The sequence below is a fragment of the Colobus angolensis genome, unplaced genomic scaffold (genome assembly GCF_000951035.1).
Source record: "Colobus angolensis palliatus isolate OR3802 unplaced genomic scaffold, Cang.pa_1.0 Scaffold76, whole genome shotgun sequence".
Taxonomy (NCBI): Eukaryota; Metazoa; Chordata; class Mammalia; order Primates; family Cercopithecidae; genus Colobus; species Colobus angolensis.
The window spans coordinates 4,365,345-4,392,217 of NW_012121376.1; the positions used below are offsets into that span (position 1 = coordinate 4,365,345).

General features: G+C 50.0%; 1 protein-coding gene across 2 annotated transcripts; it reads right to left on the minus strand.

Moving 5' to 3' along the window:
• Positions 1–2,041: 2,041 nt before the first annotated feature.
• Positions 2,042–25,757, minus strand: IRF8 (interferon regulatory factor 8). Of its 2 annotated transcripts, none has more exons than XM_011928042.1 (9): positions 25,378–25,757; positions 21,396–21,570; positions 15,605–15,788; positions 13,106–13,194; positions 11,541–11,646; positions 10,260–10,307; positions 5,868–6,254; positions 4,431–4,546; positions 2,042–3,557 (listed from the first exon to the last, which is right to left on the minus strand). In XM_011928042.1, exons 2-9 carry the CDS (start codon positions 21,567–21,569, stop codon positions 3,381–3,383), a joined length of 1,281 nt encoding a protein of 426 aa, XP_011783432.1. In that variant the 5' UTR covers position 21,570; positions 25,378–25,757; the 3' UTR covers positions 2,042–3,380. The 2 variants fall into 2 exon arrangements, with proteins under 2 accessions (XP_011783432.1, XP_011783433.1); XM_011928043.1 differs by lacking the exon at positions 25,378–25,757 and adding an exon at positions 21,696–21,740.
• Positions 25,758–26,873: the final 1,116 nt, after the last annotated feature.

Here is a 26,873-nt window from a genome sequence, read left to right on the forward strand (position 1 = left end):
TTTCGAACTCCTGACCTCAAGTGACCCACCCGTCTTGGCCTCCCTAAGTGGGATTTCGCAAAAGTTAATGAACTAAGTGGCAATCACTCAGAAAGGGATTGTTGAAATAACTTCTTAAAACGTTTTTAAAATACCAAGAGTGGAGGTGGCTTGTTTTTCAGGATGTCCCATCAGCCCGTCCCCACCAGCTTCCCTTCAGGGCCCAGAGCTAACTGGCCAGCGCGGGGTCAGCATCTCAAGTCAGTTCACATCCGGGGCCCTCACAGCATTCTCTAGAAACCACAGTTCTTACAGAAGCATCCTGTCCCCAGATTTCCTCCTCTGCAAATGAAAACACTCCCCACTCCCGCCTCTCCCCAAGCTTGCTGCAAGAAGTTGAGTAGGAAGGACTTGTCGACTGTCTGCACGATAGCATTGAATTCTGGGGAGACAACAGACAATATCAACTTTCCACATTTGGCCCTGAATCCACAGGACGGAGAAGAGCTTGCTTGTAAACAAAATTCCTACTTGCAGTGTGCGGACGTGAGTGTGACTCATGGCAAAGACCCCTAAGACAGTGAGTGACGGACCCAGCTGCTGACCTTTTGCGTGGGGTGTTAGCAAGCCCACCAGTTCAAGGATGGCAGCAAGATCTGGTCATGAAGCCTCTCAGGCTAAGCTGTCCTCCTGGGACATAGATGGCTCTCAGTCAGACACGCATGAGCCTGTGCCTCAGTTTCCTCATCTGTAAGCTAGAAATGAAGAACAGGCCCAGTCTCACTGGGCTCGTATGAGGGCAGAGGAGAGACCAGACATGGCCTTGTGGATGAGACGTGCTGGGGAACGTCTCTCCACCTGGGTTGGCTGGCCCTGCATCTCCCCGAATTGATGGGTTTTGTTGTGTTGATGGATGGCAATGCCCCACTAGGCTGGAAGTCATCTCTGTGACTGCCAGTCTTGGTCCCTCATGTCCTCGCTGTCTCCTAAGGGCCTAGCACAGCGAGATGTGCTTAAACAGGACACACACCCCAGCCACGTGTGGCCAACCCGACCAGGGAGGCCTCGTACAAATCACCCCCAGCTGCCTCCAGGAGGGTGAAATCAGCACAAGACCCCACCTCCTCCATGCCCTTCCACACACTCATCCGTCAGCTCACAGAAACCCAAACAGGCCCCCATTCAGAATAAAAACACTGGAGAATGTTTTTATTCCATACGATCCGTCCAAGTCTCCGTATCTTTTTGCTGTTGTTTTAGGGATATGTTGAAAAAAAAAATCCTTAAAACAGGAGTTAGGTGAGGTGGCTCACACCTGTAAACCCAGCACTTTGGGAGGCCGGGGGAGAGGTTGGGGCAGATCACATGAGGCCAGAAGTTCGAGACCAGCCCGGGCAAAATGGTGAACTCCCAACTTTAATTAAAATATATATATATATATTAGGCAGATGTGGTAGCACATGCCTGTAATCCCAGCTACTTGGGAGGCTGAGGCATAAGAATCGCTTGAGGCAGGGCACGGTGGCTCAAGCCTGTAATCCCAGCACTTTGGGAGGCCAAGACGGGCAGATCGTGAGGTCAGGAGATTGAGACCATCCTGGCTAACATGGTGAAACCCCGTCTCTACTAAAAAATACAAAAAACTAGCCAGGCGCGGTGGCGGGCGCCTGTAGTCCCAGCTACTCAGGAGGCTGAGGCAGGAGAATGGTGTGAACCCGGGAGGCGGAGCTTGCAGTGAGCTGAGATCCGGCCACTGCACTCCAGCCTGGGCGACAGAGCGAGACTCTGTCTCAAAAAAAAAAAAAAAAAAAATCGCTTGAACCTGGGAAGTGGAAGTTGCAGTGAGCCAAGATCGTACTGCTGCACTCCAGCCTAGGTACAAGACATTGTCTCAAAAAAAAAAAAAAAAAAAATCCTTAAAATCCCAGTGCAATATTGTTTTAGTCCAGTGCACTGAATTAAATCTGCACGTTGCAGCTGTAACTCCCCCTTTACAGAACCCAGAATCTGGTGAGAACTGCATCGTATTTGACAGTGACGAAAGAAATACGGTACACAGCAGTTTTAAAAAAGAGCATTTTATTTTCATAAAGAATAAAAGAGATCAATATACTGTTTCAATGGATACAAAAATAAATATTCATTCAGCATATTAAAGATATGTGCTTTGACATTCATTTGAATTGGAGATTCAAGCCTATTGTTATCTTACGAACACTTCGGCAAACAGGTCTGCCATTCTTACAAATATAATGCTTTGTTGGACAAAACGGCAAAGGCACGTCCCCTGGTCTTCTCCTCTATTCACCTGTGAGCTCACCCACATCTAAAGGATCTCTGGGTCTGACCGTCACCTCCACAGGCATGGCGCTGGGAAAAGGAAACCGGTTTTTCATATTTTAAACCGGACACTCTCACGGTCACAAATCCACCATGTCACATGAGACTTGGGAGACTGGATGAGCTGTCTCCCAAACCCCAACACCTTCCTCCTTCTCAAAATGAAGGCTGACAGGCGAGGCCCCTTCCTGCCCTTTCACTGGGAGGTTCTGAATGTGGGATGGTGCTGACTCAGGCTGGGCACAAAGGAGAAAGAAGGACATGGAAAATCCGACAATTCAAAGTAGAAATATTTTAAACATATGTGAAAAACATTTGGAAAGGAGACAAGAGGTATCTGGGATGATTTCATTACAGAAATGAAAAAAATGAATTTAGTTTTAATCTTCCTGGCAACAAAGCCCCAGAGGAGAAGGATTGTCTGAAGATAAAAATACACCCGTTTGCCTGGATATGAAGACATATTCCTGCGCTGAATTCAAGAAAGAATATACTTTCTTCTAACAAGTCAAGAGCTTTTCTTGCACTTATTAAAGGGGGGTGTGTATCTAAATATTTTTAAATCTTATTAAAATGCATAAAAGTAAAAAGATATTTCACATAGAATCAAGCCTATGAAATCATAAATCTATAATTCTAACAAAAGATAAAGACAAAAACAACCTTGTTTTCACGAGTTGATTTTTAAACTCCAAATTCCTTTACATGAAGCAGCTATCTGCTAATATTACTGAATGACAAGTCTTTGGAAATGATAGTTAACCAAAAATGCAGAAAGAATCACAGCAACTAATGATAATGAAGGGGAAAGTGTAGAAAATAATTTGTAGCCACAGGTTGGGGTTACAGCATCCAGGCCACCATTGACATCTCAGCAGGGCTATGCCACCACTTTGTATTAAACGTCTACTCCTCCGAGAATGCCCTTACTAAATTAAGTGCAAAGTAAGGCATCCCACCCCAGACACGGAGGGATCCACATCCTTTAATCATGATGCAGGCCACGGCAATAGGGAGATGGATGCAGGACGCAGCCGGGGTGGGGCGCCCAAGTGACACACTTAGACGGTGATCTGTTGGTTTTCTCTGAAAAACGGTCTCTGGTGTGAGGCACAAATATCTGGAAACATCCGGAAGACCTGGTCTGGCGGCGGCTCCCCGGGGGCCTGCATCACGGAGCCGGCTCCACAGCTCTTCCCAGCCTCTTCTGCCAGCTGCCGGACATAGAGCTGCTCAATCTAGATGGGAGGTGCAGAAAGTCAGAGGTGGAGGCGGAGGCTCCAAAGCGGATGCGCACTGTCTTTGACCCTAGCCAGGTCCTCTGATGACCCCAGTGCCACGTGAGTCCCAAGTGAATGAGCCAGAATGCCAAGAAAAGGCAAGCAGTATTCCCGACAAGACTATTCCATACTCCCCAGTACTGTCTCAGCTGGGACAGCCAGCACCCGGGATCCCACCATTAAACATTAATTCCTTTGACCACATGAAATAAGGGCCGGCAGTGCCCTAATCTGTCACTTAGACCTTCAGGCAACTGAACAGGTAGAATCTTTCTGGAGAAGAGGCTTAGATTTAAAAATCAAAAAAGCAGCAGAAAACACACACACACAGCTTATGCGCGTCCCAGACACCAGAGATGGCTCGGAGATGGCAAGAATCTATTTCCCCCATATTGAAGGTCTTGCCCAGGCCTGCTTCCTACACAGGTGGCAATTCCGTCTTTGTGACCTCTTCTCCAGCCCAAAACTTGATCCTTACATGAGGGGGCCAGGAGACCTGAATGCAGGGCTCAAAGGTGCCCATACGGCCGGGAAGCGGTGGCTCACGCCTGTAATCCCAGCACTTTGGGAGGCCGAGGCAGGCGGATCATGAGGTCAAGACCATCCCGGCCAATATGGTGAAACCCCATCTCAACCAGAAATACAAAAAATTAGCTGAGCGTGGTGGCACGGGCCTGTGGTTCCAGCAACTCGGGAGGCTGAGGCAGGAGAATCGCTTGAACCCGGGAGGTGGAGGTTGCAGTGAGCCAAGGTCATGCCATTGCACCCCAGCTTGGGCAACAGAGCAAGACTCCATCTCAAAAAAAAAAAAAAAAAGCTGCCCATACTTACCTGCACGAGAATGAGTTTGGAGCGCAAGGGGGCCATATCTGGAAATTCTTCCCCAAAGCACAGCACCACCCTGCCGTCGGGAAGCCGGCCCTGGCTGTTATAAAACTGCTGCAGCTCTGGAATGACACAGGCGGAGGGTGTTTGCAAGCAAGGCCGAGATGACCTCCAACTCTCGCAGCAGCAGGGCTGGGGGATCAGGAGGCCCAGGGTTTAGCAGGGATACTGCAACATTTAGGCCAGGGCACCATGGGATCTCAAACTGGTGGCCCTTGGGCCAAATTCCAAGCAAGGAGCTGTTGGTTTGGCCATTCCAGGTTGTTGCCGGGATTTTGAGGCCTGAGTTGAACGCCTCTCCATGGGCACAGCTGCTCAGTGCTCCCTCTTATCTCTCAAGAATTCGTGCATTGCTCTTACCTGCCTGGCCCCTGGAGGCAACTGAGTTTGCAATCACCACCTGATGACACCCAGGGAAGGCTGCAGCCCTCACCCAATTCTCTGACAGCCAACTGAAAGGATCTCAAAGTGGGGCCAGTAGACCAGCAGCAGTTGCCTTCCCCGGGAGTTCACTAGAAATGCAGAATCTTGGGCCTTGCCTCAGACACATGGAATGAGAGGATGTGAGACAGGCCCAGGAATCTATGTTCCAGGATGCCCCTCCGCGCCGTGCCGTGCCGTGCTGCCTGCTCAGGGGTGATAACCCCGGCCTCACACCTCCTCATTAGAGGGATTCCTCAGGGCTTATGCACCTGAGCTCACACACGCCACCGCACCTGCCCTTCCAGGCCCCTCCTCTGGGAGTTCTCAGGCCAGTGGCAGCTGAGACCTGACACTAGCTCGGGCTGCGCTGCTACAGAGAGAGGAGCATGGGGACATGGAGAAGGGAGCCGCCATCCTAGCCCTCCTGGAGACACCCAGGCTGGGATCCTACACATCCTCCTCACAGAATAATGAAAGCTGATGGGCAGCACTTAGTGCATGCAGCTGCCATCCTGAGCACTTAGTGTGCGGAAAGTCAGCGTATCTCATGACCTGTACACAGGTCCCCAGAGACCTTGCTAAGACGCTATTTCAGATCCTGTGGTTGGAGCAGGGCCTCAGACTCTGCATCTCTAGCCAGAGCTCAGCGTCTGTCCACAGAACATACTCCAAAGAACATGAGGTTAAGTTCCTTTACCCTCCCGACAATCACCTGAGGAGGGTACTGATTCTGCACCCCCACTGTACACACGGGAAGGTGAAGCACAGAGAAGCACCCCAGGATCGCTCAGTGGGAGAGGACAGAGTGCCATTCAAAGAGGCCCCTCCTTGCCACACCACACCCCTTGCTCCTCCACATCCCTCCGTGAGACCACAGGGCCACCCTGAGCTGCAAATGGCACACGGATAGGAGGCGTGACCTCTAAGACATGGGGGCAGCAAAGTGACAACGGTACAGACCTCGGAAGAACTGGCTGGTGTCGAAGACCTGGACCACCTCGTCACGCTCCAGCTTGTTGGGCCTGCCCTTGCACACCACGGCGTTGCCGCTGCAGAACACGCGGCCCTGGCACAGCCGCTTGACGAACACGCCCTGCCGGCTGCTGTGCAGCAGCACCCCGCGCTCCAGGTGCCCGAACAGCTTCCGCGTCACCTGCCTCTGTCGCTCGCTGGGGATGGCGTCGGCCGGTGGGAAGCGCACCAGCTCCAGGCCCTCAGGCCCATACAGCTTGGTGCCAGGTAGTCCAGGCTGGCTCAGGGACAGGCGGCAGCCCTCGGGGCAGGTGGTGGTGGCCTGGCCCACCAGCTTGCCCCCATAGTAGAAGCTGATCACCATCTGGGAGAACGCTGTGGACGAGAGGGACACGATGAGGGTGCTGCAGGGAGACACACAGGGTCCCTCCTGCCCAAGTGCACAGTCTGTCTCACACCCACATGGGTAACTCTTTGTGTTTCTTGAACCACTTTGATATTCTGGGAAAATCCGTGTACTGCTTGTAGAAGTAATGTTTTTATACACATGAACAAATACACAGAATGACTAAGGAAACCAATGACAGAAACTATGAACTACAAGTGTTCTCTGTTCTTCTTCATTGACTCTTTAAATACAATGTCTAGAGAAGGTCTGGTAACTGTTATAATTTACAAGTCAGGCTGACGGCAAACGATGTTTCGACAACTGTCATTTCTTATGACGATACTCCGTCTCAGAGGCACTGCTAAGGACACTGTGGTCTGCTTTCTACATTCATAACAAAAGGAAATGCTCAATTTAAACCTGAAGTTAAAGAAAATAAAGACATAATCTTTTTCTCAACAAATTCACAGTGCCCTTGGTATTTCCTGGATTTCAGATTAAGAATCTCTGCAAAACCCTCATCCAAATCTGTTCTCAGGAAAGAGTCTGAAAAACACTCAAACTAAAGCAGGGGTTCCCCAAATGTGGCACACACAGAATAATGGGGGAGGGGTGATACGTGTAATCACAAGATTATTCCATCTTCAGTATTCCCCCAACCTCTGATTACCTCAAAAAGCAAGCCTCAGTTTGGTGCCGATAGCTCTCTAACACCTAACACCTGTCAACCTCCCCTTTTGAATAATGGCACTGAACTTAGGGCTCCAAATTCAGGGCATTGTCAGACATCAAGACAAATTAAATGAAAGCCAAATACAATCTTAGTCAATTCTAGCCAGACAGTCACCTACTTATACCAGGTGGCACAGGTCTTCCTTTACAGGCAATGATAGTGGGTTCTCACTTAAATAAGCTTTAAAAATTCAGACTTGGGGAAAAACATGATATTAATAACAGTCCAGGCTGTGAAAACCAATTGTGATAGTGGACCTCAAGTGACCAAAGTTTGGAAAACACTAAACTAAGGTAGGAATGCAGATAACATGTAAATGCAGGAAGGTACCTGCATTTTAATCGCCTTAAACCAAAAGAATTACATACGCTAGCAATGAGCTTAGTGAGTTCTAAGCTCCTTCTAAGTACCCCAGACCGGTTCAAAGCTGCCCTGTGGAGCCACACAAATTGTGAGGTGCCCAACTCCATGGCGCCCCCTAGAGTTGTGCAAGGCACCACATCTGGGGAGGCCTTGAGGTCATCTGTGGTCCCTGCAGACACTGCTGGGCACTCAGAACTCCTTGGACCCTCCCACTGGGCTCTGCTCCCTGCCTTATTATTTGACAACCCACCATTCACGGGCTCCATTTCCGGCCATGCTGGAGTTACACAGGTTCTAGAATCATGCAGGGTAGGAAGCCAGAGCTGCAGGCGCTCTGGTCCACCTCATTGATTTGACACTTGAGGAAACCGAAGCCTAGAGAGGGTCACCCAGAAGGAAATGGCAGCACTGGTCTCGCTCTTCCCTGCTCACCATCCTCCCCACTGGCCTCCCTCCTCCTCACTCACCATCCTCCCCGCTGGCCTCCCTCCTCCTCACTCACCATCCTCCCCGCTGGCCTCCCTCCTCCTCACTCACCATCCTCCCCGCTGGCCTCCCTCCTCCTCACTCACCATCCTCCCCGCTGGCTTCCCTCCTCCTCACTCACCATCCTCCCCACTGGCCTCGCTCTTCCTCACTCACCATCTTCCCCACTGGTCTCGCTCCTCCTCACTCATCATCCTCCCCGCTGGCCTCGCTCCTCCTCACTCACCATCTTCCCCGCTGGCCTCACTCCTCCTCACCATCTTCCCCACTGGCCTCGCTCTTCCCTGCTCACCATCTTCCCCCCACGCCAACTCTGCAACTTCTGCGCTGCCTGCTGACTCCACACACTCCCCTTCCTTCACCCTGAAGCAACTTTCGAACTTTGTTCCAAATGAATGAAACGCTTCAGGCAACTCCGTCACCCCTTTGACCCTTTGCCCTGTCATTTCCGGGGCCTTATCTTGGTACCAGCACCTTTCAGTCATGTGAACTGGCAGCTTCACCCAGAACAGCGAAGTGCTTCAGAAACACCTATGCAGGAGTGTCTTAGTGACCACATGCCACAGAACGTCTTATGCTGAGAGAAGGTTCCAGCTCTCAGGCTTGCACCTGACAGGTGAGAAGCTACTCACCAAGGGCTGCCCAGGTGAGGCAGGTGAGCCTTCTGCAACACTAAGGGCCCCACTGCAACCCAGCCCTGCCCTTGCAACCCACAAGAACAGCCGTGCTGGGGAACGGCCTGACCACAGAGGCAGCAACAAAGATGCCCACAGCACAGACCCTGCAGCCCACCTGCCTGACGTGCGGTCCCAGCGCAGCCGCTGCCCAGCTGGATGACCTCGGGCAAGCCGCTTCCCCACTCTGCCTCAGCTTTTCATCAGCAAAGTATATAAAACAGCAACCACCTCACTGGGCTGCTGTGAGGATTATCGGAGCTTGTATTTGCGCTTGGCACAGGTAAGCACCAGTTAAAGAAACTGGGTAACAGGACAAATGCTTATCTATGCAGACAAGACTCCTGAAGTTATAAATCACAGCCTACGGTCTACACAGCACACACCAGGTGCTGTGTCCAGGGCACGGGACCTACCAGCACACTTAACCCTGAAAGGTAGATTATTAATGATTATACCCATTTTCCAGGTGAGGAAACTGAGGCATGGATTTACACAGAGGTGGGGGTGGGGCTGGACAGAGGTACAAAGCTCACAGCTTCTAGAAGGATGTTTAGGATGCTCTGTGCATGAGGCAGTGGCTGTGACTCGGCTGGACTAATTCAAGGACATGCTCTCCCCAAATTGTGTCTCTGCATCTTGCTGAGATGACTCAGTTCTGTGACTGGCTACTCCACAGCCCCCGGAAAGCATCGGTCAGCAGACTCCCAGGTCACAACCCGGTGGCCGGTGAGCCCAGAGTCAGCCCCATGACCCAGGCCTCCCAGAACTGAGCTCCTGTGAGCATGGCAGCTGCCAGGCACAAGGAGGCCTCAAGAACAGGCTCCAGCCAGAGGCCTGCATGACCTGGATGAGACCCTGAACCTCCCAGTCTCAGTCTCCTCATCTGCGAAGCCGGAGTGAAAACAACCCCTCAGCTCAAAGGGCTGCCTGGAAATAGACAAGAACTTCATGGACGGGGCATTGTCATCTTGGTAGTTTTCCTGCCTGGGTGAGAACCAACCTCCACAACCCAAAAAACTGTCCCATGCGGACCTCGGGCAGCATGCTTCTACCCCGGGCCCATTTCCTCCTCTGCCCATAGGCCCAGCCCTAACGTCTGCGGCCCATCTGATGAGACCAGCTGCTGGCCTCCCACAGAACCAGCCAATGCTGGAAGATGCCCCGGCCTCCTTGTTCAGAAGATGCTGTCACCATGCCTGAGTGTCAGTTCCAGGGGCAGTGGCAGAAGTGCAGCCAGGGTCCTTAGCCGCTGAGACTACACACAAAGGCCACCTCTGCCCACTGCAGGCGGGTGTGGGGACGGGACAGCTGTGGGGAAGCCCCCACTCTGTAGCACATAAGCTACGTGACCAGGGTTCCTGAGCCCGGGAAATAGGAACAGCACACCCACCTAGAGGTGGCAGGCACGGGAGCCTGAGATGAGGCTCTGAGAGGCTCCATCACTCCACCTGCGGCCCCCAAAGAGGGGCAGCACCGGGATGGATGCTGGCCTGTCCCTCACTCTCCTGCACAGTTACAGCCTCAAAGAGCACTCTATTTGCTGGTTCAATTCAAGAAAAGGCTCGAAAGAGGCCACTCGCCTGCTCCTGACCAAATGGTGAGGAGGAGAAATCAGGGCCTCGACTTCCACACCAGGTCCTACTCATCCACAGAACCCCGCAACCCTGCTTGGGTCATCTGGGCTTTGTCTTCAAACAGTGCCCATGCCCCGCTCAGCCTGGATCACCCTGTACCTGAATGGTGTGCGTCGTAGGCGGTGTACCCCGTCACCAGCGACACGCCTGCGGGAGAAACAGAGAAGCAAGCTCAGAGCCACCCAGGTGTGGTGCCCAGGGAGCTACCCCAATCGCTCCTTCTCCAAGTCCCTTAAAAGGCTACACATGGTGCACCAGAGGCCCCAGGGAGCACAGGCTTCCGCTGAATTCAGTGCTTTTCCCCACCAGAGCAGACAGCCATTATTTCACAAATGCAGAAAACCAGAGTGGCAAGTCGGGGGGACTTCCTCTATGCTGTGGGATTTCTGACCATGTGTCAGTGTGACACTGCGGGGCCACATTTCCTTCCCACCTCAAGCACTTGCCCCCAGAATACCACTGGACTGCACACCCACCACCCAGGGCTTATCTCGCGGGGAGAGCCTGGGGGTGCAAGCTAGCTTTCCAGAAGGTGTTCCTGCAGCACAGGCAGAGGCGCCTTTCCAGGGGCCTCTCAATTGACACCCACAGCCGGGCAACCTTCAAGGCCTCCAGGGCCAGCTGCCACCTCCCAGACTCCCACAAGGGATGTGGGGCTGTGGGAAAGACACTGAGGGAGGAAGCAACCACATTCACGGGCTGCAGAAGCCTGGGCCTGGGGGGGGAGGGGGCATTTCAAGCAGCGGGGGGCTCGGAGTGGCTCATCAAAAGAGCATCAAAGGATGAAAGCCTCATTTAACCCTTGTGACCCCATGGCGCAAGTCCTGGTTTCTCCATTTTATGGATGAATAAACTAAGGCTCAAGATCTGCAACTTCCCAGCGTGGGATTCCAATCCAGGGCTCTGAGCAAACTTCCTACTCCTGGTCTGAGTTCTCCTCTCCTCCAAACGCCCTGGGCTATCTTTGGTTCTGAGGGGTCCTTAATGTCCTAACAGACTGGCCAACTAAGGGAGCGCCCAGGGAGGGGGTGCCAGTGTGGCCAAGAGCTGCATCTTCCCTCTAGCCTTACACAAGTTCACTAGACCCTCCCCCCTGGACTTTCCCAGGAGCGTGGGGAGAGCTGGCATGGACATCACCTAAGGAACAAGCAGCTTACGCCCTCCTGAGAAGCAGCGGAGAGCAGGGCCAAAGGCACAGCTGGGCTCTGCCCTCATGGTGGGAAACCAGGGCCATGGTTCGTCACCTCTCAGGGCTCAGCTACCTTCAGTGAGACATGGATCATGACAGCAACCACCACCCCAACTCCGTCCCTGGCTGGGGGAATGCTGTAAACCCCTTCAGGCCATGCCTGGTGACAATTCTGGGCCACTCGCCCTCACCTGTGCTGGGCTGCTGCGCCCACCAGTCTGGAAGGAGCTGACTCCGACAGGCCTCCGGCGGGGAAGGGCTCCTTTTGATCATCCCCATGTAATCGTCCACAGAGGGCTGCACAGTCGGGGGAGGGAGAGGAGGGCAGCTCAGTCACTGATCTCCCACCTGGGGCTCCAGCGTTTGTAAAAATGAACAGTTCATGTGTAACTAAAACCGTATTGTCACCTTTATCTCAGGACACAAAAGTCAAGCTTCACTTTGCAACCTGAAAGGCCCTAGGCCTTAAATCTACCAGGCTTAGCATTCAAACCATGTGGCCAAATTACTAGGCTCTCTGGGGGCCACTAATAAGTTTCTTGGTCCTTTCCAGGACCTGCCTGTTGCAGACCCAGCATTCCAGGTTATCCAACTGCTCCCAAAGCCCTGGACACACAGACAAGCTCTGAGACACCAATGAACGGTGATGCTGGCCAAAGGCTGCCATGCTTTCAAGAATCTCACTCACTGAGCCACACGCAGATGTTTAATCTCTGGCCCATTCCTTAAAGGAGGCTGATAAATCCAATTATGAAATGTTTTGAAATTGCTTTTCTTGTGACCCCGGTGTGGCAATCCAATTATCTCACTCTTTCGGCTGAGTCAGCAGAAAAGCCTTCTACAGAAAACAGGACATTGGTGGAGGGCCACGGAGCCAAGAATGCACTCAGTCAGCTGCCAAAGACCACCCAGACACTTGGCAGCTGCCTCTGCAGAAGAGCAAGGCCGTTCGGGTAGGTGACATTCTGTTATCTTCATTCTCCGACAGCCTAGCTACTCTTAAGGATTCCATTATTGCTATGTTATTAAGAAGAAGAATTTATACAGTACTCACACCACCTTTTGCAAAGGCTGCGTGAAGTTTAGTTATGCAAATGTCCAGCTTGTAATACCCATAAAAAGCATAGTTAAGAGGCCGAAGACAGAAAAAAGGGCATCCCAATAGCTGAAATGGGCATACAAAAGCCATATGTTCTTGCCTAAGGAGGCCCTGACGACACTCTCCCTTGTAGCCTGTTAGGATTTTATGTGCAATTTGAACATGCCCGTTCATCCAGTTTTCTAATTCATTAAGGAATTAAACCTGCACATTAAAAAGGAAGCAATCAAATAGGCGTGAGAGCTGGCACAACAAACCACGCCACCCTGACAAGCACAGGCAGCAAGGAAAGTTGACATTTGTTCTCTGCAGCCTGCTAGGAAGGCAAGGGAATTCACGATGCCATTTAAAAGACTGCTGTCCAAAATGTTCAAAATGTTCGAACAGTTTGGAGCTGGAAAGAACTTCACTAACACATAACAGGCCGCTCAGGTCCAGCCCTAGGGATGAAGGAGGGATTGACCTGTCGGCAGAGGCCAGCCTGGGGAGGCGGCCCCGAGCCAGCCCCGTTCCAGCTCTGCACAGGTGGAGATGCCACTTCCTAAGACAGCCCGAGGCTCTGGCTGCCTTCATACAGCAAGAACGGTGCCCGTCCCTGACAGATGACATGAGACTCCCCCGGCAGGGCCAGACCCCTGAAACGCTGCCTCTGCTTACCTCCTTGATCAGCTCGTCGATTTCAGAGCGACCGCACTCCATATCTGTGACTTCATTCACGCAGCCAGCAGTTGCTACGCCTAGTTTGCCTACAGAAAACCAGACAAACACCATGACTCGTGGCACGGAGGCATCACAGCCTTCGCTGAAGCCATGATCCACTCTGAAAATGCTGAGTTTAAGGAAACGTTAAGTTAGTGAGTGTCTTCATTGGTTTGGGAAAGGCGCAGAATTTTTTTCCCATGCTTCAGTCATCTGATCAGCAAAGTCAAAAGAGAGAAGTTGGTGGCAGTGGTGGTGGTTGTTTCTGCTAACACTTTTAAAGGATAAAGACAGCATTTTGGTCTCTTTCTTCTATTTTCTGAAATCCAAAATGAATCTGTATCAGATATACTTTACAGCAAGCATTCGCTAACCTAAGAAGGTTACATTTATAAGCCAGGGCATTTGAAAACACTCAAAGATTTCCTGGCAAAATGTGTTGGCGGGTTGGGGTCTTTTTTGTATTGCCAGTTGGCAGGAAATCTCTTTATGGCCTTTCCAAATATACACATGTGCATCAGTGCACACAGCCATGCCCACACACGCACCGCAGCACCCTCACTGATGCCCAGTGGGCACCAGCCGTAATCACAAACTACCTAAAGGTGCACAGCGTCCACAGGAGCATGCTGGGCCAGCCTCTGCTCTTTCCCTTCTCATGCCGCTTCCTCAGTCAACAACTTACCTTATGAAGTTTATCAGTGTGAGACATATCACAGCCAACAAACACGAAAATTCATTATTCCCAGTGACCTACAGAATTTACCCACTGTTTCCTCCTGGCTGAATTTTGATTCCATTTCGATAGATTGAAGAATTCACTGAGAAGCTACTGATGGGGAAGTAGGGAGCAGGTGGGGCGCCCACCATGGAGCCTGCAAACCACTGAAGTTCAGAGGAGAGTGGGCCCCTGTAGGCAATTATGCAAATGTTACATTGCTTCACCCCTGAGAACCTCCTGCTGCTTCTTTAACATCACTGGCAGGTGATGCTGGCCACACCCCATACTATAAACAAGTCGGGGTCGCCTGCCGGTTCAAGCCTGACTCATCTTGGGGGTGGGAGTGGGGGCCAAAAGAAACTTCTCCATTCCTTCAAATCACAATTTACTCTTTGGTGACAAAAAAAAAATTGCCCCACACTGGGAAATGAGGCAAAAAGATGACTGCTTAGCCCTTCAGGGCCACCCCGGACTATTATGTAGAGATTTCCTCCTGGAGGCACCCGATTCTCCAAGGGAAGGTCAGTTGGTTGGCCTTACTATTTAGTATTGATCAGGGTTCAGGCTCAGTAGAGTTAGGTGTTAACTATGGATGATTCGGCTACAAACGCCCCAAACCACAGTTTTACTGTCCGGGTCGGGCATCAGGTTTGGCTCAGCTTTCTCGTTCATGGGCCACATTCACTAGCGCCTCAGGTTCTCTGTCTACCGTCTTTACCACCATGCTGCCTCCCTCACAACGATTAAACAACTCTCTGACACAGATTCGCTATGTATTTGTTTGAGTCACAATTTTAACTTTTAAAAAAATTCCAAGTCAACACCCGCACAGTGGGAAGAGTCAAAACTTCAAACTTCTGCACAGCCTCAAGAAGTTTTGGGGGTTTCTATTTCTTACAGGCATTCATGGACTACTCAGAAGCTTAAAAGGAGAAAGTCAGAGTAGGTTATTCTAAAAGCCCCATTAAGTGGCTCAGAAAATCAATGTGTTAAAAGCATGTTGTAAACCAGTGCTGGTGATTAGGTTTTGTGTCGTAAATCAGCTACAATTCACAGCAGCGGCACAGCCCAGGGCTTTGAGAAGGATTCTGAGGCCAGATCCCAGCTCAGTACTTTGGGACTGATTTTAGTGATGTAGGACCAGGGTGCGGCATGTTTTTGCTGTTCTGCTTTAATCTGTCACAAATGTTTTCTTGGGATTTGAGAGCTGGAAGAAACCTCAGGAATGATCACATCCCAGAGTTCCCAAATAATGATCAGGTTTTAATAACACATCGAGGCACATCCCATCTCCAACAATGAAGCCCATGGCGCCATCTTTGACGACTTTATCTGAGAGCTTTACTCCCAACCCTCATGATCCAGTCCTTCTGTGGCCACCATATTTTCCCCCAGCCTCCTCTGCAAGCTGCTGGAAAATGAAAGGATTCTTCATCAGAAACTGCTGGAGGATGCTTATTCCTGTCCAGGGAGGCCCTACACATGTCTGTGGTCTGGCAGCAAGTGGGGCACAGGCTGGGCTGCACCCAGTCTCCGCCCTTCCCTCCAAGGTCACTGGAAAGAGATCTCAATCTCTGCTTATGCAAAGGAGAGAACTACTTTGTTTAACTGAAACCATGTGCCCCAGACCCTGTGTCTGCCCCAGACCCTGTGTCTACCCCAGACCCAAGTTCTGTGGTGAAGGCTGCAGGCCAGGGCAGCTTCCGGAAGGTTTCATACCCATAAAGGATAGTTACATTTTTGCTCTTCCTCAGGAACAATTCGGTAAACTTTGTATGGCTCGGAAATGTCCAGCTGGGACCGGTCCGTCACTTCCTCAAAATCTGGGCTCTTATTCAAAGCACAGCGTAACCTCGTCTTCCAAGTGGCTGGTTCAGCTTTGTCCCCTTCTTTAAACTTCCCTTTAAAAACTGCCCAGGCCTGAAGAAAGAAACAGAAGCACATTAAATTCATGGCCGACTCCAATCACAAATATCTGTCACCATGACCAGGACCCCACACATCCTTCCCTTCCCATGAGTATTTGTTGGCCATCAACTCTCATTCAATTTCAGGACCCAAGGCGACTCCAATCAGATGTCTTGGGTCTTTTCACATCTGGTCTCCAGATGTGAAAAGACCCAAGCCAGGGAGGGGGTCCTCCAGGTTCACACAGCTGAGTCAGAAGTCAAACCCAGGCCGAAGGCTGCTCCAACCCTCCTCCAACCCTGGAGCGCGCCTTTTAGCCAAGCCCTTCCCTGGCTGAAGAGCTGGAGACACCTGAGGTTTACACAGCACAAAGAGGAAGTTGCATATGGTTTCACCAGAGCGTTCAAAACAAAGAACAACTTGTTGCTTTTTCGGATCAACCCCTAAAATTTAGCATGAAAAGAGAACATTTGCAAAAAGTCAAAATGGTCATCTATCGCCCTGTTACTTTTAATAGAAATTTTGTTTTGCATTTTTGCATTTATTCTAGACTTTTCCCCCCAGGTGCTGTTTAAAATGCAATGAAATATTTTCCCTTCATTGTATGTGTTTTTTTTAACAGATCTGTTTTCTGACTTCTCCAAGCCTTAGGATCTGAACTAGGACCAGAAATTCAAAGAGGATATCTTAAAGTCATAATGTAGAATGGGGCAGGACAGATTTAAAAAAAAAACAAGACAGGTGAATGGACAGATTTTAAGATTGCAAAACGGGAATACAGACACACCAACTAGGAGGAAACCACAGTCAGATGAGAATTATCTTCGGTTCCAGGAAAAATCAGACAGTGTCCTCCAGCCTAACATGATAGGAGATCTGTAGGGAATTCCCAATCCCATTCAGGAAAACGCAATTCCAAGAGGTAAGTAACTTTCGCACGATCACCCAGTCTGGGATTAAATGCCAGCTGTACTCACTTCCAACCCAACAGTTTCTCCACCACAGCAAGTGTTCTCAGGCTTAATGCATATACCAACCCCTTGCTCCTGGGAAGCTTGTGAAAAATGCAGATTCCTGGGCCTTGCCCCTAAAGATTCTCACTGGGGAAGTGGGGTTGGGTCTAGATGGCTGTCTTTTTTAATTTATTAATTAATTAATTTATTTATTTATTGAGACGGAGTCTCACTCTGTCACCAGTCTGGAATGCAGTGGCACAATCTCAGCTCACTGCAACCTCCACCTCCCAGGTTCAAGTGAATTCTCCTGCCTCAGCCTCCCAAGTAGCTGGGACTACAGGTGCGCACCACCATGCCCAGCTAATTTTTGTATTTTTAGTAGAGATGAGGTTTCACCATGTTGGCCAGGATGGTCTTGATCTCTTGACCTCCCAGAGTGCTGGGATTACAGGCGTGAGCCACCGCACCCAGCCCAGGTAGCTGTCTTTAGCCAGTATCCCAGGGATTCGGATTTAGCTACCCAAGAGACCACACTTCCAGAAACTCCATCATGCCCCCATGAGTCACAGCTCCTTTAAAATAGCCCAGACTGTTTTTCCTCTCAAAAAAGACAAGAATGCTTACTGCTCAAGGCCAATGCTGTCTACTCTGTTGATGCAAAATGTCGCACCTCTACCTGGGGTAAAGAAACTGGAAGAACATTCCTATTAGTGAGCATAAGTGGTAGTTTCCTTATGTGACATTGATGTAAAACTCCCCGCTAAAAATACTTCTTAAAGTACACAGTCTTTAATGCTCTCCTTCATTAACTGCTTCACTGACCAGGCATTACTTTGGGTTTTGTTGCTGTTGTTTATTTTTAAAGAAATAAAAGGGCAAACTATGTACTAAATGAACTGTAGTTTCCAATTTTTATTACTTTAAATCAGGGTTTCCCCATCGTGGCAAGCCTGACATGTCAGCTGGGACCCTTCTTTGTGGTGGGGTAGTCCTGTGGATTGTAGAATATTCAGTGGCATCCCTAGCCTTGACCCACCAGATGCCAATAGCACCCCTCCCCTAGCTGTGACAACCAAAAATGTCTCCAAACACGGCCAAGTGTTCCCTGGAGGGTAAACCATGATACCTCCCCCGTCTAAGAACCACTGTGTTAACCCACATCCCAAACGGGCCTTGAAATGCACAGATTTCATGGCAACATTGTGATCAGCTGGTACACATACACAACTGCGGTGCCTGTAAGGCACTACCATATTCACTCGTTCATGCCAAGCTCACACTCACCCCAAGAGCAAGGCCAGGCCACATCATCCATCGCAGCAGGGCCCATGGCCAGGAAGCATCCAGGACCACCATCCGGTATGTGGCTTGCAGCCTGCCCTGAACTCTGTGACACAGCAGGCACCTGGCCCTCTCCCAGCCTCTCTAGCCAGCATTAAAAGGTCAACTTAGCTTGATGATCTCTCAAGATCCTTCTTGAGCTAGAGCAAAAACTAGACATGAGAGTGATTTCAAGGCTCCCCCCAGCCAGCAACAGTCACTATGGCTCATTCAGCCTCCACCATAACTTCTTCCTCCTGTTGACGCACAACTCAGGCTGACAGCACTGAACTCAGACCAGGAGGTCTTCCTAATCGCATGAAGATTGTTTCATGTTGTATTTTTTTAATTAAATGCTATTTTTCCCTTCAAGGCCTGCTGAATTAGAAATAACTGTGCTACTAAGTGAGTTTTAACTCATTTAGGCCTGTTACGATGCCTGATGTGACCATGAATCATAACCTTCACTTAACTAGATTTTCCCCGCTCTCGTCATGTCAAGGAGGTGAAGTACTTTTTAAAAACTAAATGAGCTGATATCAGGGCCTCATCAGTGTACTCAGGGCTGGTACAAAACGAGCTCAATGTTTTTTCAGTTTCTGTTCTGTGATCTATACCATGAGGGCGACCTCAGGACGACGTCTGCAGACAATGAGGGATTTTCTGGTATAAGTGGCCTCTTTTACCACTCACTTATTATGGAAGAAACCAAACTCATAAATTTCTTTCTTAACTCCTAAATTGTTGAAAGGTTTTCTTTGAACAGTTGAAAGAAACAAGAGTCTACATAACCGAAAAATCCCTAAGATGGCTCTACCTGACCGAGGTTGACTTCATCCAACAGCCAAAGATCTATCTGGCCAACGTCACAGAGACAGGCCTCTCAGAGGACGGATGGGAACAAGCGTAGCTCAGGGAAGCACCTGATGGGCTCTTGCTGGTGCCATGTCTCCACTGGCACTGGTGGCCCTCCCGACGGCCTCCCTGCTCCAGTGGGCACCCGTGTCTCCCTCCTGGCCCCATTCCTGCTGAGATTGTAGACTCATTTCAGATTGCCACATCAGGCGACTGCGTAACCAACGGAAACATTGGGAATCTTGCACATTTTTCTCAACACTGTTGAAACGGCCATGAAGAACATTGCATAAGATGTATAAATCTGGGGCTTTATTTCATTACCCCCCGAGCACAAGTTGAAGCAGGGAATGGGGTGAAGGGAGAAGCTTAGTCTCTGTCAGCAAGCCACATGTCAGGGCTACACAGCCTAGTCCAGCACCCTGTGCCATGTCTTAAAGATGTTTGACTGATGTCCAACCTGCAACTGTGCCCTCAACACCCAACACCTCTGGTTAAGTCTGTTGATCCTGGCAGTGGCCAGCTCTTATCAGGGTTCTCAATGGGGAGGGGAAGACTCTGCCCCTCAGGGGACATTTGGCAATGTACAAGACATTTTCTATTGGGACAGTAGGGGAGGGGATGCTACTGGCATCTGGTGGGTAGAGGCCAGGGATGCCACTAAACATCCCAGAAGGCCTAGGGAACCCTTACAACAAAGAGTTGCCCAGACCCAGGCATCAACAGTGGCCAGGCAGAGATAACCCCGGCTTTTGCGGTTATCTATAATGCAGAGTTCCCAATCGACTGGATGGGACTCTGATACTGTTTATATCCGCAGTCCTTCCCAAGAGAAGGTCACCATGATGCCAAAGGCAAAAAAAAATCTGCAATCAAACAAGAGAGAAATCCGCAACAGCACTAAGGGTGAGGAAGCGGGCAGTGGTATCACAAAACTCATTGGTGCTGAGGCTCCCTGACCTGGGGTCCTTGATCAGAAAGAATCTGGAGATGTGGGGACACCAAGGGACCCCCTCGAAGGTGAGTGCAAAGCGTTCCCTTGTCCCCATATTCCTTGGAGTGGTCAGTAATGGGCATCAGATTCTCAAGAAGACCAGCAACCTCAAATTGCAGATTTAACAGAATTACTGAAATGCACAGCCCCGCTGCAAACATCGGTCAGGCAAAGATGTGCAGGACCAAAATGCATCTTAAGCCACCTTTGACCTATTTATGGTCCACTCTGGGGTTAAGGTGTGATCTTTTGTCATTTTTGTTCTCTGGTGTCAGGGGACAGTCATCTGTGGCTGGGAGTCCAGCACTGTCACGGGGTCCTACAGCCTTGACTCCCTCCACACCTTGTTTGTGGCCTCAGGTCTGATTCTGGCCCCCAACAACTCAGCCCCCTTCGCCCCTCTCTCACACCCACTCTCCTCTCCCCATCCCTGGCCCCTAAATGCAAAGAATAAGCACACATGGCAATGGCTTATAACCTGGGCTATGACTCAGTCTACATGTAGTGTCCACATTTGCAAACGTGGAAGTCCAGGCTGACCTTGACCTAGGGCTCCGAATCTCCCAGAGGTGAAACCTGGACATCTGGAGCCTTAGGGATGCCCACACAGGACTCTGATGACCCACAAGGAACTCAATAGCCCAGCTGGTCTGCAGAGCTGGGTTGCCCCAATTCCTGGTTCCTCTGTCTGAATCTAGGTGTAATGGCAAGAAATCTCTGTTGATCAGCTATTCTGGAGTTAGGACCAAGGGTTCACAGTTGGGCCATCTTGCATTTGAATGCTGGCTCCATCATACAAGAGCTGTGAGACCTCAACGAGTCACTTCTCCTCTCAGTGCCTCTATAGAACGAGGGTGGGAACAGCATCTCCCACACAGGATCGTGTGAGCAGAAAACAAGCCATGGGCCACGCCTGGCACAGAACAAACCCTCCATCACATCTCTCCACACATGGGGAACTCATTACTCTCAAGGTAGGTGAGACCATTTTTAGACATCTGCTGCAGGTTCACAACCCCCCACACGACCCAGCCCCCAAAGGAATGATAGATGGCATCTCACCCTCCTGAGCTGGCCCTACAATGCCAGGCAGAAGTATCAGCTTTGAAAGAACAAGGACTGAAACCTTCCTGGTATATGCATCGCCTCTAACAGAAGCCTGTGGGGAAAGGTCTTAGCGTGAGGGTCTCCAAGAAGTCTTTTCTCCCACTTGGCTCATCAGGAAAAGGAAGCGGCAGAAAAGGGAAGAAAAGAGGCTTCGATCCCCTCGTCAGAATACAAGTGACCACAAAAGTGACTCTGTAACTCAAGAGATGTGAAATCAGTTCATGTACATTTTTGAGACACATTCTGCACTCCTGAACCAATGTTTGCTTTTTAAAAAACGGGATTGCTTTTTAAGTAAATGAGAAAGACGTCACTCAACATCTCCAGCAGTCTATGAGGGAAAGGAGACACTGTGCTCACAGAGAGGAAGGGAACTGGGGTCTTTACCTTGAAAATGGAGGCATCCACTTCCTGATTATAATCTTGCTTGCCAGCGTGTTTCCAAGGGATCCGGAACATGCTCTTCTCGTCATTCTCCCAAATCAGTCCTGGATACATGCTACTGTCAATCTGCTCGATCAGCCACTGTCGAAGCCGCCGACCACCATTTCGGTCACACATCCTTGGAAAGACAGAAACACATGCTGCGATATTGCGGATATTGTCTCATTCATCACAGCAACCCAAAAACTGCTAACAGGAAACTCAGAGGTTTGCAGCAAAGGTGCTGGCTTGGGGGAAACCCACAGATTCAGGGACTCCGGGACACCTGCCACGAGAAGGCAATGTTGGCCTCCATGACCTCATAGCCCTGAATGCAAACTGAAAGCTCTGTGGGAAACCTGCAGCCACCTGAAGCCACCAGCAGCCCCCTGCGGGCCCCTCCCACTGTGCTGGCTGCGCTCCTTCCAGCTTTCACTGGCCCTTTCCTTTCAGGCAGATACAGCCACAGTGAACAGCTCCAGTTTGAGCACAAGACTGGAAGGGGAGGGGAAATCACTTTTACAGCACCGGGTTCCTTCACTGAGCAGCCCATTAGCCTAAGAACCGACTGGGTTACCAGATGCCCAGCTGGCCCCATATTCCCTGATAGAACAGTGTCTGTGCCATCTGAGAAAGACGAGGCCCTCAGGCTAGCCCGTCTAAACAGCTGTTCCTTCACAGTGATAAGAGCAGGAGTTTAAGAATGAGACAGAATCGCAATCTCATCCAAGTCCTGCCACCACTCAGCTGGGAGACCCTGGATCAGCATTTAATCTCAGGGCATCAGCTACCCAGTCCCAGATGAAACTCGGGAAAAACTACCAGTACTGGGTGTAGAGAGAATTCAGATGGTACACAGAAAGCAACTGAGACAGGGCCTGGACCTTACACGCCAGATGTCATTATTATTATCCAGACTTCCTGGGCAACTCCTATGACCAACTGAAAGGCAGAGACAAGCGTGAGGGAATAAACGGCAGCTACAGAACAGGGCAAAGTTCACTGGGCTCCTCTTCCAAAAGATGTCCCACTCTAGGGACCTAACCAGCCCAGGGCACCCAAAGACATCCTTTGGAAGAACATTCTTACCCAAGTAGACAGCTTCCCCAACAGCACAGAGAAAGAGAGAGAGAACTAGCATGACCTATCGACTTAGAGCCAACATTTCCAAGAACAGTGCTGGAAATCCCCGAGACAGCTGGATAGACGCCCACCCAAAAAAAAAATATATATATAGCATTTTTATTCTTCTGATTAAAATGTGACCTCTTCAGGCAAACGAGTTTGAAACAATCAGCAGTAATAAGACATAACGTACCAAAATATGGTAGAGCCATGCTGCTCCAGAAAGCAAAATATCAATCAGAACCTTCACAAGAAGTACACGTTCTGGAAAGTCCAGCCACCCTGCAGGTGGCCATGAGATGGGAAACAGGGCCAGGTCCCAGGGAGGAGGAGGTGGGCTTTCTTAAATTCTCCATCCAACAACCTCAGTTGGGCATTTATTGATTTAAAAGGGTGTGAATTCAATTTTTTTTTCTTTAGAGACAGGGTCTTGCTCTGTCACCCAGGCAGGAGTGCAGTGGTGCTATCATAGCTTGTGGCAGCCTGGAACTCCTGGGCTTATGCAATTCTCCTGCTTCAGCCTCTTGAATAGCTGGAACTACAGACATGTGCCACCACACCCAGATATATATTTTAGAAACAGGGTCTCGCTATGTTGCCCAGGCCGGTCTTGAACTCTTGGTCTCAAGTGATCCTCCCACCTCAGCCTCCCAAAGTGCTGCAATTACAGGTATGAGCCACTGCACCCACACAAATGAGGCCTTGGTTTGAAAACTCAGAACTCTGGCAAAGACTTTTCTCTAACCAGACCTTGTGATGTCACTTGAGCCTCTCCCTGAGGCTTCTTCACCTGTAAGTTGAGAGGCTATATCTCAAGAGACCCAGAATTCTAAAGCAGGCTACGGTGTTTGTCATAAAGAAGGGACAGACTTAGGAGAGGGTACCTGAGAAGAGAACTGGAACACCATGACCAAAGACCGCACCCCCCCCCCCGAAAGTTAGCAGCTCTTTCCCGGGGCAAGGTAGAAAAATTTCTCCTAGACTGAGGAATGAGCTGCATAGAGGTGGCCAGAACACAACAGAGGGGTTGGCATTTGAGAATTTCAACTACATGAGACAGTTCCCCTGATTTTCTTGCTACAAGTTTCTTAAACTAGAATCCACAGTCCCTTAGCCTCCTGCAACCAAAAGCAAAATTTTGTTAGTACAGGCATTTTTCTAGAAAGAGGGTCAACACTTTGTCATCAGGATTCCTAATGGATTCATAACATCTAAACTGTTGGGGACAACTGTCTTGGTGATTTACAGGAAAAAGAAATTAAAAGGAAAAAGAGAAGAGTGAGTCATAGCATCTGAAAGCTGGAAAATACTATAGAAATCATCTAATCCAGCCCCCTCTTTACTTAACAGAGGAAAAACTGAGGCCCAGAGAGGAATGGCAAATACCAAGGCAATCAGCAGACTGTGTTGGAACCCATGCCAGCGCCCCAACCCCAGCAGCAGCTTATTTCGCACATGGTGCAGAGAAGAGCCACGGTTACATTACAAGATCTCTGCACATGTGCAGCCCCGTCTGAGTGTCCTTCCTGGTCTCCTCCAAGATTCTAAGTAACATCAAAAGCCTGAGATTCTATTACAATTATGATCCATAATAATTTATTAAACATTAACAAATTAATTCCACCAAATGCCCAGCCAGGAAAAATTAATAAGCCTAGTCACATGTTTATAACTTCCTCTTCTTAATTTTGAGGTAATCTATTGGCCAAGCCCTATCTGCAGCCCTATAAATGTACCCAGCAGTCAGGCTTTCCAGGCAAGATGTGATAAGAGGCTGCCCTGGGCCCACCTAATCCAAATTACAGGACACACCTGAGCGGGCAGCAGCAGAACCCACCCTCTCCCCTTCCTCGGAGGGCCCCAGGGCACTCGCTGTGACCTGGCATATACCCTCATCACTAGACCAGAAAGCACCAAAGCCATTTCTCTCTCTGGCACCAACCTTCCTTAAGTGACTGAATCACTCCCAAATCTTTTCATAGAGGAAGCTTCCATAACCCAAAAGGACAAGCTTAGAACTGTCATTTTAACTACTAGCTCTTACCTTTGGTTTAAAAAAGAAAGTGGGAGGCCATTGGTTGGGGAGACTTCTTAAAATTCTGGAAAATTCAGTCTCTAGTTTCCATTCATAAAGCCTTTCACAGCTCTGGGTAAGTAACACATCTCACCTTAGGAAAGTCTGTCCTATGTATTAAGACTCATCTTACAAACAATGTTCTTTAAATAAATTTTTTCAAACAATGTTTTTGTGAGCTGTGGCCCGTATACAGACTCTCTTGCCAAGGACGACTGGGCTGTGATGGAAGCAAAGGACCTCAAGCCAGACTCAGAAATCTTAATTGACTGTCATTAAACAGAATTTTAGAACCAGTCTGTTCCCACCTTCACAAACTAACCCTTGATAACGACTGGTTATTGGGCAGTTCCAGAATTCTGACCTTTCAAGCATTATTCCACGTGGTAGAATTTCAGTGGAAAGATAGAGCGCGTTTCAAGATACGGGGTTGCCATTGCCCTTCATATGAGCTCTCCTAACGTTTTCCATGTAAACCACATTTAAGAAAAAGGATATTTTTAAAAAGGCAACTATCTACCAATCTTTGGAAACAGGCAAACAATAATCAACGACTTGGGCATTCAGATTGGACTTGGGTGGCTGGAAAATAAGCAAAAAGCAGAGAGGGACACGGGCGGACACCGAGCAGCGCCCGGGGAAATTACGGTAGGTAGTTCCACGCCCCGCCTGGCGTCGGGGATCCCGCGGGCCACGGGACACGGGGACCCCCGGGCCACGGGCGCCCTGCCCGCCCAGTGTGCCTACCTGCCGCCGCCCTGCCGCCGTCTCGCCGCCCGCGTTCCCACGCTTGCTGCCGCGCTCCAGGCGATGCGCCAGCGGGCGCGCGACTTTAAAAAGGGCAGCAGGGGCGGGCCCGGTGCGCAGAGCGACGGCCATACCGACCAATGGCGTCATCTCGGCTCGAGCGGCCCGCCTTCTTTGAAGCCCTTTCCGAGAAATCACTTTCCTCCCCCGGCGGCCGCTGCAGTGGGTCCGGGCCTCTTCTGGAGCCCCTGGGGGAGCCGCGCTCCTCACACCTGGGGTCCGGGGGCGGCGCTGCAGGGGGGCTTTCCCAGGAATTCGGGAGGCCCCGCGGAGCGATCTGGAGGCGTCCCCTGCCTCCCAGGCCGGCTCCGGCGGACAGCGAGCGAGCCCCTAGCAACGAGCCGCTGTGCAGACCGTGTGCCTGCGGCCCATTAATCAGAATCCAGAACCAGAACCTAGCTGCCCCGCCAGTCTCCACCTCCACGAGCGCTGGATGTTGGGCAGTGACTCCCGCCACGCGTTATTCCACGGGGACGAGGACGCGAAGGCCGTTTACAGACCGTCCCGGGTCGGCGGTGGCCTGCGCTGCCCAGGAGGGGCAGGTGAACCCCAGCTCCAAATGAGGCCACTGCCCGCTGAGACAGTGATTGAAACAGGAGCATCCAACGTGCTCGCCACTAGAGGGTTCCCCCTGGGGAAATTTTCATCATAAATCCTTTTCTCCAGAAATCGTCGGTGTTAAGAAGAGGTCCCCTGTGGGACCAGCCGCTCCTGGGTGTGCACTGACATTTATTGTAAAAATGAAGTGGAGGAGAAGGGGAACAACACTGGAAAAAGAAAGAAATCCCTGGAAACGGAAAAAGAAGTGTTTCCGTGTTCCGTCCTGGGGAAGCCCTGCAATGGGGGGAAAATGAGGGTCGCCATTGGCTTTTATTGCCCCGTGGAGAATCACACATCGGGGCTGTTTTTGCGTTGAGCTTTTCAAGGACCTGTGAAAATGTCTGAGACTGAAACTTTTATTGGCTGCACAATACAAAAAGTACACTGCAAATCTGGAATTAATCAATGTTTAAATGACAGTCCCCAAAACATGTTAACTTCATAATTGTAATGTATTGATGGATAAATATTTCATTATATTTTGAAACTGTAAGTTAGATATCATTTGGTATGAGTTCCCTAATGCCATGATTGCCGGGAAGTTTTAAGTCATTATAAAGTGAGTTCCTCATCATCAAATAATTTCAAATAAAACTATAGTTTTAACACTCACATTATTTAAGAGTCTTTAGAGAATATGAGAGTGTTTTAATATGTTTGCTATGATGTGGGATGGAGCTTCCAGAAATCAGAGCATCTAGGACCTCAGAAGTTCTTAAAACAGCCTCTGTATATGTTTACTCTCATATATTTTTATCAATGTGCCCCTAAGCCTACACAGATTTACTTAGAAATGCTGTCCGCTGTGCAAAGATGCATCCTCAAGTTTCCACTAG

Coding starts and splice junctions, on each gene's coding strand:
- IRF8 (XM_011928042.1), bottom strand. CDS start 21,569: ATGTGTGACCGAAATGGTGGTCGGCGGCTTCGACAGTGGCTGATCGAG. Junction 15,789..21,395: donor TGGATGCCTCCATTTTCAAG/GTAAAGACCCCA, acceptor TTCTTTCTTCAG/GCCTGGGCAGTTTTTAAAGG. Junction 11,647..13,105: donor TCGACGAGCTGATCAAGGAG/GTAAGCAGAGGC, acceptor CCGACTGTGCAG/CCCTCTGTGGACGATTACAT.